The sequence below is a fragment of the Balaenoptera ricei genome, chromosome 10 (genome assembly GCF_028023285.1).
Source record: "Balaenoptera ricei isolate mBalRic1 chromosome 10, mBalRic1.hap2, whole genome shotgun sequence".
In the NCBI taxonomy this organism is placed as follows: domain Eukaryota; kingdom Metazoa; phylum Chordata; class Mammalia; order Artiodactyla; family Balaenopteridae; genus Balaenoptera; species Balaenoptera ricei.
Genome location: NC_082648.1, coordinates 13412547 through 13429963, shown reverse-complemented (window position 1 = coordinate 13429963; position 17417 = coordinate 13412547). Strand labels below are relative to the sequence as shown.

The 17417-nt window shown below is 37.8% G+C and overlaps 2 protein-coding genes across 8 annotated transcripts in view; one reads left to right on the top strand and one right to left on the bottom strand.

The window, feature by feature from the left end:
• MGST1 (microsomal glutathione S-transferase 1) overlaps window positions 1–17417 on the bottom strand; it is a 413587-nt gene that overhangs the window by 179587 nt on the left and 216583 nt on the right. The gene's annotated exons all lie outside the window — the stretch shown is intronic.
• SLC15A5 (solute carrier family 15 member 5) overlaps window positions 7358–17417 on the top strand; it is a 93039-nt gene continuing 82979 nt past the window's right edge. Inside the window, 2 exon segments of the mRNA XM_059935375.1 lie at window positions 7358–7718; window positions 11787–12009. Coding sequence (XP_059791358.1) covers window positions 7358–7718; window positions 11787–12009 — 584 coding nt within the window.

Below are 17417 nucleotides of genomic sequence, written 5' to 3'. Positions count from 1 at the left end.
GAAGTCAATTAGTCATTTATTCATTCAAAATGTTTTCATATATAGGCATCAAGTGGCTTCTACCCAAGTATTAGAGTCAAGATCCTGGTAGCAGATTTAAAAAAAAAAAAAACTAAAACTAACTGACCAACACTTCTTGTAGAACTCTGTGCGAGTGAATGTTATTTGTGTCTGAGTATATCACAGCCACTCTCAGCCACTAGACACAAACTGAAATAACATTCCAGGCACTGTTCTAGTCAGTGGGGTATAAAGATAAACGTGAAACCGCCCCTACTCTCAACACATGGTCAGTGAAGAAAATGTAAACTAATTGGAAACTACGTATTAAGAGAGATGTACACAATGTCTTAAGAACACAGAGAAGACTATCTTTGAGAATCAAAAGAACTTTGAAAATTTTGTTTTTATTGAAGTATAGTTGATTCACAATGTTGTGTCAGTTGCTGGTATACAGCAAACTGATTCAGTTATACACACAAATATTCTTTTTCATATTCTTTTCCATTATGGTTTATTACAGGATATTGAATATAGTTCCCTGTGCTATACAGTAGGACTTTGTTGTTTATCTATTTTATATATAGTAGTTTGTGTCTGTTAATCCCAAACTCCTAATTTATCCCTCCCCCTTTTCCCTTTGGTAACCATAAATTTGTTTTCTATGTCTATGAGTCTGTTTCTGTTTTGTAAATAAATTCATTTGAATCATATTTTAGATTCCACATGTGAGTGATATCATATGGTATTTGTCTTTCTCTTTCTGACTTAACTTCACTTAGTATGATAATCTCTAGGTCCATCCATGTTGCTGCAAATGGCATTATTACATTCTTTTTTATGGCTGAGTAGTATTCCATTGTATATATATACCACATCTTTATTCATTTGTCTGTCAATGGACATTTAGTTTACTTCCATATCTTGGCTACTGTAAACAGTGCTGTTATGAACATTGGGGTGCATGTATCTTTTCGTATTAGAATTTTGTCTGGATATGTATTTTGTCTGCCCAGGAGTGGGATTGCTGGATCATATGGAAGTTCTATTTTTAGTTTTTTAAGAAACCTCCATACTGTTCTCCACAGTGGCTGCACTAATTTACATTCCCACCAGCAGTGTAGGAGGGTTCCCTTTTCTCCACACCCTCTCCAGCATTTGTAATTTGTCGACATTTTAATGATGGCCAGAGAATCAAAAGAACTTTTACTGAGAGCGTGATACTTATGCTGGGGTTTAAAAAATGAAGAGGTTCCCTGTGTGAATAGAAAATGAAAGTATTCCAGGCAGAAGAAATAGCATGTGAAAGAGCATGAAGAGATAAAAGAGCACGCCATAGTTGTGCAACTGTGAGTATGTGATCCAGCTCCGTGGCAGAACTGCAAGGGGAGATTCTTGTTACAAGCCAGGAACTTGATCATAAAGGGCTCTATGCGCCAGCAAAGAATTTGTAGTGTGATTCCACAGTCTAAAGGAGTTGTTCTCAAACCTTAAGCAGAAGATCAAATTGATCAAATTCAGATTAAAAAAAAATCTCCGGGGCCTTTATGGAGATTTAAATACAGGAGTGTTTTCCAATATCTTGGAATTGGAAATGATTTTAGGTGATATGTGGATTGAGCATTAAATAACATGGAATCCTGTGAAAAGTGGTTGCTTATGCATTATCTTCCAATATTTTTTATCACATAAAAGAAAAAGCATCTTATGACTGTAGGCTCTGGAGTCAGGTCACATAGGTTCAAGTCCCTGCTCTCCTATATATTAATTATCTAGAATAAGTTATTTACATTCTGTACCTTAGTTTCCATTACTATAATAGAGGTTTCATAAAAATAGTATTTACCGCCTAAGACGGTTTCAAAGATAAGTGAATGAATGCTTAGAACAGAGCATGACCCAAAAAGCACTTAATAAATGTTAACTGTTATTTTAAATTAGCATTATAATATTTATTTTTACCTTCTATTTATGGCAAGTGATTCCATTTATGGTAATCATTTTAAATTTCCTTGTTAAATAGGCTTACTTTATTTTTGAAAGTAAATCATTTTAAATGACTATTAAGTAATTAGTATCAATATGGCAAAACTCAGGACAGTCAGAGGGGCAAGAGAGTACACAAATTGATGACAGTGATGTACAAATGACTGAGGTTTGACGTAGAAGGAGGCAATGTTGGAGCAGTGGTGCAAGGAGAAAGGTTAAGAGCTCAAGCTAAGATAAAGCAGAAATGGTGAAGGAAAAAGATGGATTTGTGAAATATTTAATAGGTTGGATTGACAGCACTCCCTGCCCACAAAGTCGAGGATAGTTCCTGGCACATGGTAGGTACTCAATAAAAACTTTCTGGACAAAGGTAGATATAATAGATAAGGAAGAAATAAAGAGTCAAAGACATAGTCTAGTTTGAATATTTGAGTCATGAACTAGAAAGTAGAGCAAGAGATGAAGGATCTGGAAAGAAGATAATGAGTTAAGCTTAGGATGTGATGAGTTTGCCTTTTCAGTAGAAATCCAAATGGAGAGGTCCACCCATTTACCAGGAACCCAGGAGAGATGTCTCAGTTAAACATACAGAACTGAGAGCTATCAATTCCCTATTCTTAAGTTTGTCTTTCTTTTTCGTGCTTGATCAAAGCAGGAAGAAAAATAGGGGCACTATGGGTGGTGTCTGTAGAAGTCAGGATTCTCCAGAGAAACAGAACCAATAGGCAGTGCAAATATATAGTAAGAGTTTCATTTTAAGGAATTGGCTCACATGATTATGGAGATTTGTTGATTCTAAAATCTGATCGAGGGGGCTGGCGGGCTGGAGACTCAGAAAAGATTTAGAGTTCGAGTTCATAGGTAGTCTGCTGGAAAATCTGGAAAAGCCAATGCTGCAGGTGAAGTCCAAAGGCAATCTGCTAGAGAATTCTTCTTCTTCTGGGGGAATTAGCCTTTTGCTCTACTCAGGTCTTCAGTTGATTGGATGAAGCAAGCTGCTTTACTCAAAGTTACTGATTGAAATGTATTAATAAATGGCATCCAAAAACATCTTCACACAAACATCCAGAATAACGTTTGACCAAATATCTGGGTAGAAGTGGCTCAGCCAAGTTGACACAGAAGATTAACTATTACAATGTACATGCGATAACTCATTCCCACCTTACTTACTTTATATAAATACACCTTCTATGTAGACTTCAATGCAACAGCAAGATTCATAATAGTCATTGCACAGTAGAGGAAAAACCCCTTAGGAGTGCAATGGCCTTCATTCTTAGTTATCCTCAGAGAAAGGAGAATGATGGTACATTTTCTATGTTCTTGGGACTGTATGAGCTATGATCTGTTGGGGGGGCAGAAGTAAACCTCCTTCACACTTGACAGAAGGATCTAGGTATAGATATTATACAACTGCCGGAGCCTCTTTATAATAGAGGAGTAGGGGTTAACACAGAGAATGTCTTTTTCCCAAAACGAATCCATAGCCCAATGTGTACATTTCCAGTTCCACTTTACAACCTGACGATGAAGCACAAATTGCCCTCCAATAAGTCTTTGATGCACAGTTTTTAATAGTTAAATTATAGTAAGACCAATCCCCATGTTCTTGACATTGTTTTCAAATAAGCTACGAAACCTCATAGTCAATGGAATTAAATGGAATCGATAGGCCTAAAAGAACAAATATCTTCCACTGACCTTTGTGCATACCATTTACGGAGAATTATTGAGCTAGAAAAATCTTCCCTTAAAAACACTTATTAAGGGACTTCCCTGGTGGTGCAATGGTTAAGAATCCGCCTGCCAATGCAGGCACACGGATTTGAGCCCTTGTCCAGGATCCCACATGCCGCAGAGCAACTAAGCCCGTGCGCCACAACTAATGAGCCTGCGCTCTAGAGCCCACGAGCCACAACTACTGAGCCTGCGAGCCACAACTACTGAAGCCTGTGTCCCTAGAGCCCGTGCTCCACCACAAGAGAAGCCACCGCAATGAGAAGCCCACGCACTGCAACGAAGAGTAGCCCCCGCTCGCCGCAACTAGAGAGAAAGCCTATGCACAGCAACGAAGACCCAATGCAGCCTAAATAAATAAATAAATAAATTTATTTGAAAAAAATTGTCTAAAAAAAAAAACACTTATTAAGTGTTTAGAGGGCCTATGAAAAGTTATCCTGTAAGTACACATAAAATTTGAAAGTATTACAGCAACACGCTGTAAAATCATTTTGGAAGACACTACAGTTTTCTCAAAATTCATAATCAACTTGGAGATATTTTATAGAAATGCTTTTTAATCCTGCATTGTTAAAAGTAGCCTTCTTAAAAGCAGGGCTTACATTTCTGGTATGATCCCAATGCAACCCTTATGGGATCGGATGCATTCAGGTTCTGGGTGCCCAGTAAAAATCATGGGTAGTCATTAAGTCATCAAATAAGCTTCTGACTAATTTTTTCTAATAAATAAGATACATATTTCAATATCTACAAGTAAGGTCAACATTATTACCCCACATGTTGACATGACTTTTATCTTTCCAATGAAAAATTCTAGTGATAAGTATAGTTTTTACATTCCAAAAATAATACAGGCTTTTTAATTTTAAAAAATGCCTGAAATTTGCATTGTAATTTGACATTATATATCAAGATGCCTAAAAACTTTCCCACACTTTAACCCAGTAATATTGTTTCAGAAAAACTAGCTTAAAGATATAATCTGGGAATGGGAAGCTTTAAGCACAAATATTCATTAAAGTATTGCTGATAAAGTTGTCTTTTCTTTTAAATGTGGTTTCATGGTCCAAAGTTAAAGAAAGACTGACTTATAACTGATATGAGACAAATGTAACTAACCCAAAATGGAGGAATAGTTAAGTGAGCCATGTATCTATCTATTAATGCAACCATAAAAATTCATGTTTACAAAAGGTTCACAATGGCATGTTAAAGTGCTTATAACATTACTTACAAAAGGGGTAGAAAACATATTATACAGTAATTTTATACAATTATACAATTTAAATATTTAAAGCCTACTAATAAAAACTAGCCATGAGAGGACATCAAAAGAAATGCTTCAAAAACATTCACTGTTTGTTTGTTTTTTTCTATTTTTAGACATTTTCCAAATTGTATCTAATGTGCATACCTGTTTCTATAATGGAGGGAAAATGTCACTTTATTAAGGGTGGCACGGAGGGGGAGGGGCAGAGAACAAGCCCGAGGGTGTTGGGGGTAGGATAGGGTTGCCTAAAGCTAAAGTATGCCTAAGTTCCCACTTAAGGGCTCAAGTGTGTTGATAAAGATGGTATGCAATATATCCTGCCAAGTGTTACTCTCAAGTGAAGTTGGAACTTGTCCTTTAAGCTCATTCTGAGCTTGGTATTGAGAAATACCAATAAGAAAGAGGTGCTTTGCTATCGTTTCAACACTACTCAGCAAATACTGTTGCTGTCCCTGAATAACCACCCTCACACGACAGGTCTCCACCACGTGTGTCATGTTCTTGGGCAAGAATGCACAGAGGAACCAAGAATTCAAACATAATCATCATCAGGCCCCAGGAAGAGGCGGTGCTACCCTGCTTGGGAAATCACACTGCAGGAGACCTTCCTCAGATACTGGCTAAATATATCAGCCAGTGTCTGGGGACCAACTTTCCCTTCCATTTGCAGCAAATAAAAACAAAGTATCACTGAGGACTCTTTGTAAGTCACAGAAACCTAATAGGGCTAAGTTAAACCAAAATTGATTGGAAATTGAGTCCTTTATAGAAGGAAAAACTAATCATGTCTCCTTAAAGGATAAGGACCATGGCGGCACTGAGTTCTCCATCAGGGCCACGTGGGCAATCCCTTTTTGGTAAGGCCATCTGACTCAGCTTCTACCATGTTTAATCTTGTCATTCCACTTATGATTAAAATTCCTGTGGAAAAACAGCAAAAGTACTATCTTAGACCATGTGCTGATCCCCTTTGCCAGTAGAAAGTCCCACCAGGGTCTCAAGTATAGACGGATGTCATTTCCCAAAGGTAGGATGACTACAGGTTGGGGTTTGCCCTAGACGATCCCAGTGTGTATCTGTTTTTTAGGAATAACTGTAAGTAGCATCACTTTCACTCACAAACGTGTCCAAGTTTGGATAATAAATTGCATGATCACTCTATACAAAGGAAAAACAGGACATTGTTACCAAAGGGGGGAGAAGTGATGCTGAGTGGATGAAAATAGCCGCCATTACAATGAGACTCTTAGAAGAGGTCAACACAAAGTGTTTTGCACCCAATCTCTCAGGTTAAAGATAAGAATCAGAGTCAAAAGCTTTTATCAGTCTTTTGCTTTTGACTCCAACATGAAAATAACATTCCTGTACTCAACCCCTATGTTTTGAATTATTATGACTTTGACCCAATAATTCCATTCCCTTGTCTTCCTATGTCCTTGCTGCTAAACCCCTAACTGTTAAAATGTTCCCTTTTACGGCTGCTTTTTAAGCTTAATTCGTGCTCTTCTGCTTTCCGAAACAGAATGTTAACATCCATTCACCAGCTGAAGGGTCAGGGTGATACCAGATGCGATATTCCCCAAAGCATGTGTAGAATAGCTGCTGTACCCCTGTTGCTGACTAATAATGAGTCAAATAGTGCCTTTGGTTCTGATTTCCTCCGAGAGGCTGTTCTACAAGCCTGGGGTCAACTTAAAGGAAGATGGGTTTTGTTTAATATTTTCTCTTTTCATTAGTGCACTTAAATTACTTTCTTGCAAACTCTGCTTGTTACCTAAATGTACTAGCACTTTTGTTACCTAATTAGCTTTCTTATCAGAATTCCAACCAAAAATAACAAGAAATGTAATAATGATAAGATATCCTGCCCCCTCAAAACAGATTTCCTTTTGCGCTTTATCTCTTGGTACTGTTCTGGCTTGTTTAATTAAAGTATCAGAAATTATTAGACTCAAATTATTTCTTGATCTAGTGCTCAAATTCTCCTGAAAAACTGCTTCTTCTGCCTCTGTATTTAAACTTTATCAGTGTGAGGCAGATGAGTTTCCACACGTATGCAACTGGATTCATGTAATTCAATATAATTTTGGAGAAAGAGCCTAATTTAGCCTCTAAGTAATTAGACGAACAAATCAGATTTGGCTACACTGAGCTACCATGGTTTAAATACTCATGTCTTTTCTCTTTTGTGCTCTTGGATCATCAAAATGAACATTAATGTGCAAAAAAACCATATGAAATTAGCATGGAGTTGTGAAATTCAAAGCAAAGATCTTATTTTTTTCCTTAGAGGAGTGGGAGCAAAAATCACCAAGTTCAAACCACTAGCGTAAGTAGTCTTCAAGGAGGGTAGTCATGTCTGTTACAGGCTTTAAAAACACCGATGAGAAAGTACCCTTAAATCACAGCATTGAGAAGGAGAAAACCGTAAGACATATTGGTTATTTGTCTTCATCACACTCTGTGAAAAAAATTCAAGTTGGAATCTGTTTGCTTCTGGTGGAGCTGTGTGAGAGGTCCACTTTCTTTGAAGTCGTCTGCAATATGATCCCCTTTTGCACGGTCAAGCTTGGCTATCACAATTACCAGGCCGCCATTTTGAACTTGTGTTTTATTGGAACGTCGATCCTTACCCCGGTGTTTGCAGGATGGCTTGCTGATGCATGTCTCGGAAGAAACAAACTGGTACAGGTTTGCTTATTTCTGCATTTTCTAGGTAAGTGTCCACTTCTGACTGGATTGTTTTACAACTTATTTTAGTGGATTTTTATTAGAACGTTTGATTTATGCTGTACCCACTTTGTTTTTAGCATAAGATGTAATAAATGAGCTAAGAATGTTGTTTCAATTTAGTTTATTCTCTGTATTATTTGATGGAGACTACTAAGTGTGTGTGTGTGTGTGTGTGTGTGTGTGTGTGTTAGAGGATGCTTTGATACTTTTATCATTGCACTGATTATATTTTATAATAATTATCTCTTTAAATGTCTGTTTTCTGTACTCTGAAGAATGCCCTCCTTTCCCCCCTTCCTACCACAAGCCAAAATTTGTGACAAATTCTATGTGAAATATGAAGTTCATTTGCTTCACAACGAAAGTGAAATGTGCTAAAAAGTTGTTTTGAAGTTCATGTAGAATAATTGAGAAACGTTTTCATCAAAAGGTGGTCTTTTAATTAGTCATATAATAATTAAGATTGCACTTGAAGACATGATTTCCATATTATGAAGTATGGCTACATGCTAAAAAATGAATGGATTTAACTCTACACTGTGCTTCGTTACATAACAAAAAATAAATAGATCTACAAAAGTTTGGGAGTGACGTGATTGCAAGCAATGTTGGGGAAATATCAAATTTGTTTGATATGGCATAGAGATCAAGTTGATGAACAGTCTAGAAATTTAGGCTGGAAAGTTCAGGTTGCTCTTCTAGACAAGAAGGAGTTACTGAAGATATTATGAACACATTTGTGAAATGCTTCAATAAACAGGATTGACAATCACAGTGAGAGGTTAGAGAGAGGACAGAAAATCTCAGGATGTTGGTCTAGGTGATGGAGAAGTGTCAATCCAGGAAAGAACGTAAAACCATAAAAACTCGTCAACTATGTGAGGGCACAAATATGATGGAAGGACAGAAATTAACTCCAAGTTCTGAGCTGAGGAACTTAGGTAGGCAGTTCATCAAAACTGACCAGTGCAGCAGAAATGCAGTTTTGGGGGACAGGGGAGGTGAATGAGGAAGTGATGGGTATCAGGTACTCAACCTACACACAATTCCAATCAGATGGTAAAGTACCATTCACTGAATCAATCAGAGATCAGAGCGTGATTCAAACTTGTAAACTTCTTCATTGTTTCAGTTCCATGAAATAAAAACTAAGTCACTGCATGGCAAATATTTGTTCACCATTCCATAAGTGTTTCTCATTGACTACTCTGTGCTAGATGTTGTTCCAGGATCTGGAACGCAGCAGAGAAGAAAGCAGTCTCTTTTCTTATGAAGTTGACTTTCTGATGTGGGGAGAGAGAAAATCGAGTAATAAATAGCTATTATGTTGGGTGGTAATGTGTGATGATGAAAAAAAAGCTGGGGAAGGGGACAGGATAGGCTAGAGAGTGACAAGGTGGCTCTTCTGTGTCAGGGAATGTTTTCTGATGAGGAGATGTTTAAGCGTGATTTACTCTTCTTCACTTGGTAACAGGCCATGCCAGTAGCATTAGGTAACTTCTTGTTTAACATGGTGATTCCCGTCAGTCTAAATTCCTGTGTAAGTCATCAGACTAGGACTGAAGTCCCAACTTAGAATCTGGCAAACAAAGGCAAGTCGATTCCACGACCATTCAGTTTCCTACTCAAAGTTGCTTCCTGGTGTCCCCCACTCATGGCTGTCATAAAATTCCAACCAGTCACTAAGTATCAGAGGTTCTATCAAAAAGGTGTCTTCGATCTGTATGGCTACAACCTTAGCTCAAAAATGCAGCCTTCATCTTCTTGACCATTACAATGGCCTGCTTACTGGCTGTCAGTCATCAGTGTGACCCCAATGCTGTTTCTACCAAAAAACACTGACCTCCTAAAAGAATAAATCTATACATTGGCTCTATTATCTAAAATGTAAAAGCCAATTTAGTTTATAAGAACCTTTAGAACCTGTCCCAAATTTACCTCTCCAGACTTCTGTCTCAGTACACGACCCCAATCAGGCAGAACTTCTCCTTGCGGGCTTCCCTACTTTTCTAATGTTACATCTGCTCTTTTCTCTGTCTGAAATTGTCATCTTCCTTTATCTTTCCATCCCATATCCGAGACATGAAAATTCCTGGCCCTTCCTTCAAGATTCATGTAGTGTTCGTTGCTAGCTCCTCCGTGCTCAGCCCCACTCTGATCATACCCAAGTGATTGCATTTGCCCCATTATAATTGTCTACCTGCATGTGTGCCTTCTCCAATGGATGCATTAGCTCCGGATGGGAGGAACCACCAGACCCCCACCACCTAGCAAGGGATATGACACATCATGGTGCTTTAAACAGAGCTACCAAGTACAGGTGTGCGGACTGTGCACTGCACAATAGCACACATCAACAAGGAATCTTTTTATCTTGTATGTCAATGACTTGTATTTTTATTACATCAATTTTACAGCAGATAGAAATAAAGTTTTGACCTATTGCAATCAGTGTATTATGACTTTTTCAAAAGATGGAAGTAAAGTGCCTTTCAAATTTACACAAAGGTACCACTAAAAGAATTTGTCTTTAAATAGATGGCTGCTGCAAGAAGCAGTTCTTCTGTCCATCCTCTTTGGATAACCCTTAGCCTAGCCAGGCCTCACGTGACACTTCCAGAGATGAAAACTGAGTGGCAGAGAGAGAGAGAGAGAGAGAGAAGTTACCTGCACATCTGGCTCACCTTAACAGGAAACATTTCAAACTCAGTAAAGGGCCCACCCTCATGGTAAATCAATCTGTTACCAAACAACTATTAAGGGCATGCATTCTTCACATTGCAAAAGCCACTGTATGGGAGATGGAAACATTAGACCCAATTTTTGCCTTTAATACCCTTATAGTCTAATTGAGAAAACTAACCACATAAAATGACTATATAAAAATTTATACCAAAAAGTGTGAATGCCAAGTTAATAAAACAGAGGTGAAAACTAACATGAAGAAGCCATTTTTTCCCTAATCAAATTGACCCAAAAAAAAAAGTGGTGATTTGATCATGTGATAACAGGAATTTCAAGAAGAGGGAGATTACAACTGGGTTACTCCGTAACATTGGGTAAGTCACTTAGCCTCAACAAACTTGTTTCTTTTTCTTTTTCTTTTTTTTTGAAAAATCAGAATTAAAAAAAAATCTACCCTCTGACATCACAAAGTTTTTCCAAGGTCAAACAATGTAGTATGCAAAAATGTTTTGCAAACTATAAATAGCTTCGCAAAAGTATGGAATTGAGTGGTAATTATTAGACAAGGAAAGTCTTCAAGTTTGGTCCCTGCAAGATGGAAGTGAGAAGGCGGCTCAACCTTCTTTTTGTTGGTTTGTTTTTGTTTTTTGATTGAAGTCTGGTTGATTTACAATGTCGTGTTAGTTTCAGGTGTACAGCAAAGTGATTTCAACCTTCCTTTGTCACTCTCTCCTCCCTCCTTCCCACTGGCACTGCATTACTCACCTCACACCCGTCCCCAGCCTTCTCACCTATGTGTGTGGCAAAGGAGGCTCCATGCCAGTGCAGGAGAAATGAGAGAAATAAAAGGGATTTAAAAGGAAAAAACGAAGTAGAAAAGGAAAAGAGAGGCTATGTTCTCCTCTAACTACAATAACGTTTTTCTTAAAACGTTTTCTTTAACAGGCTTCCGAGATGTCTGAGATCATCGCAGTTTCTCTCACTCTGTTGATTAAGAACAAATAACCCTTGTGAACGGTGGTTTTTCTCTGGGGGTGGGACTGCAAACATCTTTAGTGTCTCACATCAGGTATTTCTGAATTGTTTTAACTTCATTAGAATGGACACGATTTGCTTGTACGTTCTCTGGGAGACAGTTCAAGTCTGAGGGGAAAAAAACTAGGACTTTGGATTCATTAAAAACATATATTGAGGGAAATAGTTACATTTAGGAAAATCGTATTACCTCCAGAATTGCCATGACTAATATTTTAATAAGACAATTGCATAACGAGGCTACGTTCAGAGGAAAAACCTTATTTCTGATGTGGTTTGGTGAGTCAGTGGTCTATACATATTTATTCCTTTTTTTTCTCTCTATCTATAGGCTCTGCTTTGTTATCTGTGGCTGCTTTTCCCTTGGAGGGTTTCTACATTGGCACTCACCATATGATTAACAACATACCAAAAAAGGAACAGACCAGGCTGTTTCACGTAGCACTGGTGGCCATCTGCCTCAGCACAGGAGGAATAAGGGCCATCGTCTGTCCACTGGGTGCTTACAGCCTTTAGGAGTGTGGATCCCAGAAACAAATGCCCTTTTTTAACTGGCAAGTAGCACTGGCTAGGAGAGAAAACAGGCATTCTCAGGAACAGACATTCCTTCCCCTTTGGGCATTTCTCATTGTTTGCTCTCTGGTCCCGTTTTGATGATGGTTGTTCAGCCTTTGTCAGTGATTGGGCTGGGTGACAATGGGACAATACCTTTGACAATGATTCAGCCAGTAGTCTGGGAGCCTATGAGTCAGTTATAGACCAACACAGTTTACCAGCACCTTCTTGAAACACACTGATGACTTTATCCTCCAAGTAAACAAGTGAGATGGCATGTCATATTGAATAGAACGTGGCTTCGGAGCCAAACAGGCCTTGGTGGAAATCTCAATTCTACTTCACACAGTTGCCTGACCTTGGTCAAGTCATTTCTTCTTTATGAGTTTAACCATTTCTGAAGGGTTATAATAATACCTCTTCCTGGGTTTTATTAGAGGTAATAATATGTGTATTACTGGCAGAGAATGTGGCACATAGTGGTAACCAATAAGCAGTAGATATTATTAGTTATGTCTACATTGTAATAGACTAACACGGCCGAGATTATAAATTCAGAGAGAAGATGAAAAGGATGGAAGAAGTATTTTACAATTCGTTAAAACATCAACCAGCATCTCTATTTCACATCCACTTCACCCCCAGCACCTGAAAGAATTTGTATTCCATGGAAATCAAACTACATTTCTATACATCTTTGTCTCTCTTAGTGAGTTCTTATACAGTTTTATGTGTTTTCAAGGAATCAATTTTTATTATCGAATGCAAATTCAAGGAAAAATTGAGATTTTGATCTTAAGATAGAGTATTTCAGCATTTAGTAGAGAATCCTGTTGTTGTTATTGGCATTCACCAGTTGATGTCAAATATATTGGAGATATATTGTCTTTTGCTTCCTCTTCTCTGTGAAATGGGATAGCATCATTTTTCTAAAATATTCTGCCATTCCATCAATGTTAGCAATGGATAAAAGCAATGCACAGACAGCATCAGACAAAATGTTTAAAGAAAATTCATATTAAAAGCATTAAATGAAAAAAAATTAGAATAAATATCATCTAGGTACATAGAGCTATCTAAGACAGTTCCTTTTTCTTTCCGTCTTTCTTTCTTTTCTTCTTCCTTTTTTTCCCTTCTTTCTTTCCTTCTTCCCCCCATCCCCCGATTATATTAATATTACAAAGCACTCAGGCCTATTTTGGAATAAGTCCAAACGTCAGAGAATAATGCAGTTTTACCAAAGGTGGAAGGGACTTTTTACTTCCTTACAGCAAATTCTGCCTCCTTGACCTGCCCAAAGGAGAAAGAAAAATCCTTCTTTTTTATTCTATTCGGAGGTTTTAATCCTTAATTAGCAACATCATTTTGATTAAATAAGACTCTGGAGGATTAAGACTAAAGAGCAATCAGTTGTTCTGAAAGATAGCTCTGGAGAATTTATTGTACTGTGGTCTTAGTCATTCAGAGTCGTGTTTAATCAAAGTGACATTTCTCAGTGTTGATTACAAAGGAGACATTATATGAATGAAATATTTCCTTGGGGAAACGGAGGGGACACCCAATGGGTTCGTGCTTTAGGACATGGGAAAGGCAGGGATGAGGAATGGGGTGAAAATGAATTCCTGTAGCCAGGCCAAATTTAGGATGAACACATTTCGATTTGCTTACTTATTATTTCCTGATTTCATTAAAATCTCTGATAAAGGAATCATGCAATATTTTTTAAAGTTAAGCACCGAGAAATGTGTATAAAGAACCAGGGTGTTATTCTTTAATGTGATAAGAGACTGTAGAAATAATAAGCTCCTTGAAGGCTGAATATGGTTGGTTTTTTTCTCAGTTCAAATACTAAACTTTTATGAACAGCTGTTTGTTGCACTTTATAGAAATGACTGTTCATTCTATTCTTGTACATACCGCAGGGGTTGGTGGCAAGATGCACAGAGCCCCTGCTGGACAGCCAGATAGCTGGCAGGATCCTGGCTCTGTCACTTAGGAGTCCTACGGTTTTCGGCAAGTTCCTTCACCTCTCAAAGCAGAATGGGGATACCTTGGAGGGCTGCTGTGGAGTTTTTACACAAAGTATCCTAGCACATTATAGGCATTCAAATCAGGGTAACTATGACTGTTATTATTAAATGACGAATAAGTCATCAGCTAAAATCATTGTCCAACTTCTGGGAAAGAGGAAGGCCATTTAGGAGAAGGCCATCTTTAAAATGAGCAGCCCATTGATTTATAATCTATTTCTCCAAGTCAAAAATGCCTCTAGAAATTACAAGCTTGGTTAGTATAATGAATTTCAGCAGTGTCTTTAAAAAAGCAACACAGCACTTGAAGCTATAACCACTTGAAGGCTGCATCCAGTTCTGTTTTCAGCACAGATGTCAGATGTTCATAGTTACGGGACCTTTAATGAGATGTGTCATTGCATCTCTACCACCTAAAGCTTCCCAATGATCATGTGAAACAGTATAGACTGGCAGTCTAAAGCACTGAAAGCACCACTTCCGAGTAGAGCTGCCAAATGTAGGTGAGAAAACCCCTCCCAGCCAACATCACCATCTGGTACTGGATCTTCCTCAACTATGTACCTAACTGAAAGAATAAAGCTAAGCTCCCTGAAATCAAGAGGCATAATAATCTGCCAACATCTCTTTGTGCCATCATCCAGATCGGAACCTGGCTCTTTCAGCATTTTCCAAAATCTGATGTGTACAATAAGAGTTACCATACTGGAGATCATCTAGGTAAATACACCTGTGCAGAATCTTTTCTGGAAACAAAATGAATGGTGAATAATTAAGTCTGTTCATGACCATAATTTTAAATCCTACCACAATTAACCTTAAATCTTGCTTCCTCATGTCTCTACTTTTTTCACCTGATAATTTGCATCCCATCTGCATATCATAGTCTGTCGCTAACCAGTTACCTGAGTGAATTATACATGATTTAAAGGCTCAAATAGTAGATTGGTAAATTTCTTGAAAAAGTCTAGAGATTGACTTATTCCATCCCAGAAATTTTGATTATCTGGTACTCAGTTTGACTCTACATAATATCTGTTTCATACTAAAGTGTTCTGATTTTAAAATACTTACTCAAATTTAATATCTTTTATCTTGGGAAAACACTAGAAGTAAAAAAATTATTATCCCACAGCCTTTTTTCCAAAGCTGTTTTAATATTTACTTGAGTGTTGTTTGAGAGCAGTGATTCTCAATCCTAGATGTCCAAGAAAGCCACCTGAGGACCCTTAAAAAATACTGATGCCTGGGCCCTACCACCAGAAGTTCTGATTATGTTGATTTGACGTGGGCACCAGAGACTAGGATTTTTTTTTTAAGCTGCCTAAGTAGTCAGGTTTGAGAACCACTGCTCTCAAGCAGCATTCCATGATTTTAAGAATCACTTGAGGGCTTTGTTATAAAACGTTTCCCATGCCCTACCCCCAACCTCCTAGATCAGAATTTCCTGGGAGCATAGCTGCGGAACAAACGTGCATTTTTAGCAAGTGCTTCAGAATTTTGAAAACAGTTCCAGAGACATAAGGAAAGTGGATTCCAAACGTGGTCTAGAAATATTCTTGAAAAGAAATGGAGCTAAACATTGAGGGAAGCACCTATTTCGTACCAGGATGCTTCAGAAATTTTTGATGATTCCTCACAATTTTTTACCACACTTAGAAATCTACCTGTTTGAGAAATTCTACCTAATCCTTGAGAAGAGAAACAAAATATGAATTTACATAATTCTGCAATAGTAAAATCATAATTTCAGCTAACAAAATCAAAACAGTTCATGGAATAGTCTTATTAGTACTCATTAATACAGGCATATCTTGTTTTATTGCTTTGCTTTATTGTGCTTCACAGTGATAAAATTTTTTAATTTTATAAATTTATAAATTTTTATAAATTTTAAATTTTGTAAAATTTACAGAAAGTTTGTGGCAACTCCGTGTCCAGCAAGTCTATCAGCGCCATTTTTCCAACAGCATTTGCTCACTTCGTGTCTCTGTGAAGCATTTGGTAATTCTCACACTATGCAAACTTCATTATTATTATATTTATCATGGTGATTTGTGATCAGTGATCTTTGATGTTACTACCACCGTGCGCTGAAGGCTCAGATGATGGTTAGCATTTTTTGCAATAAAGTATTTTTAATTAAGACATGCACGTTATCTTTTTAGACATAATGCTATTGCACATTTAGTACATTACAATAGAGTGTAAACATAACTTTTATATATACTGGGAAACCAAAAACTTTGTGCAACCTGTTATATCTCGGTGGTCTAGAACCGGACCCGTAGTATCTCTGAGGTATGCTTGCACTCAGAATATCCTCTAAGTTGCATACTGAGGAATAGCTTGTAAGTAGCTTTCTAAAAAATCACTAGACCTTCCAAAATTCTATTTTCATGGGCTCTAGCCCAGTTTAACAAATGCTACCCACTCACCCCAATTACAACAGGCACCTCCTTCATTATCTTGGCCAGAATTGTAAACTTTCAGAAAATACACTCAGAATACCTCTCCACCATATAACCATGTAAACTAAAATGTATTGAGGAAAGAAAAAAATATATTTCTTACATTTCTTACTGATCCTGCAGCCTGCTGCTTTTTCTTAAGCCCTGCTTGGTCGCTTTTAAGCTTGGTAGGTGCATCAGCAGGGACTTATTTTTAATCAATAAACACACAGTGGTTCAAAGAGGTTCCTTAAACTCAGGAAATGAGAAAATGATACACATTGTTAAAAAAACAAAATTCAACGGCAGAAATTTGAAGACCTAATGGGCTTTATTAAGCGATTCATGAACTGGTCAGCATCCCATCCAGCAACTACAAGGGTGATCTGAGGGGTTGTACAAAATGGAAGGTTTTTATAGGAAGAAGGGTAGGGCAAGGGAGCTATTCGCAAAAGAAAAGGAAGCATTATTTTTAGGCCAGGGTATCTTCTTTTTAGGGAGGTGGGGTGGGGAGGGAATGGCAAGGGTTTTACCACATAGATTGCCTCTTCTTCTGGGGGATGGAGAGGGCCCACATGACAGATGACCTCATTGATGCTGACCAGAAAATTCCAGACTAGTTGATTAAGATTACATTTCTGGAGAAGCTCGAAACTGCAATTAAGTCCTGTATCTAAGTCTAGGTTTGGTATCATGGACTTTAGCACAAGTGACGCCATTTGGGGCCTGTGGTTTTCTCTTCAACAACATAAACAACTGTTAAAATTGGGATTTGGCAGAAGACAGGGGAACAAAGACAGAAAGGGAACGAGAGCAAGTTAAAAGAGTGAGAGAGGCAGGGAGGGCAGGAGAAAGAGAATGAAGCATTCCCCCCCCAATTTCTTAATTAAAAATAAACCTTTTACTTTAATCGTGCTGTCGATTCAC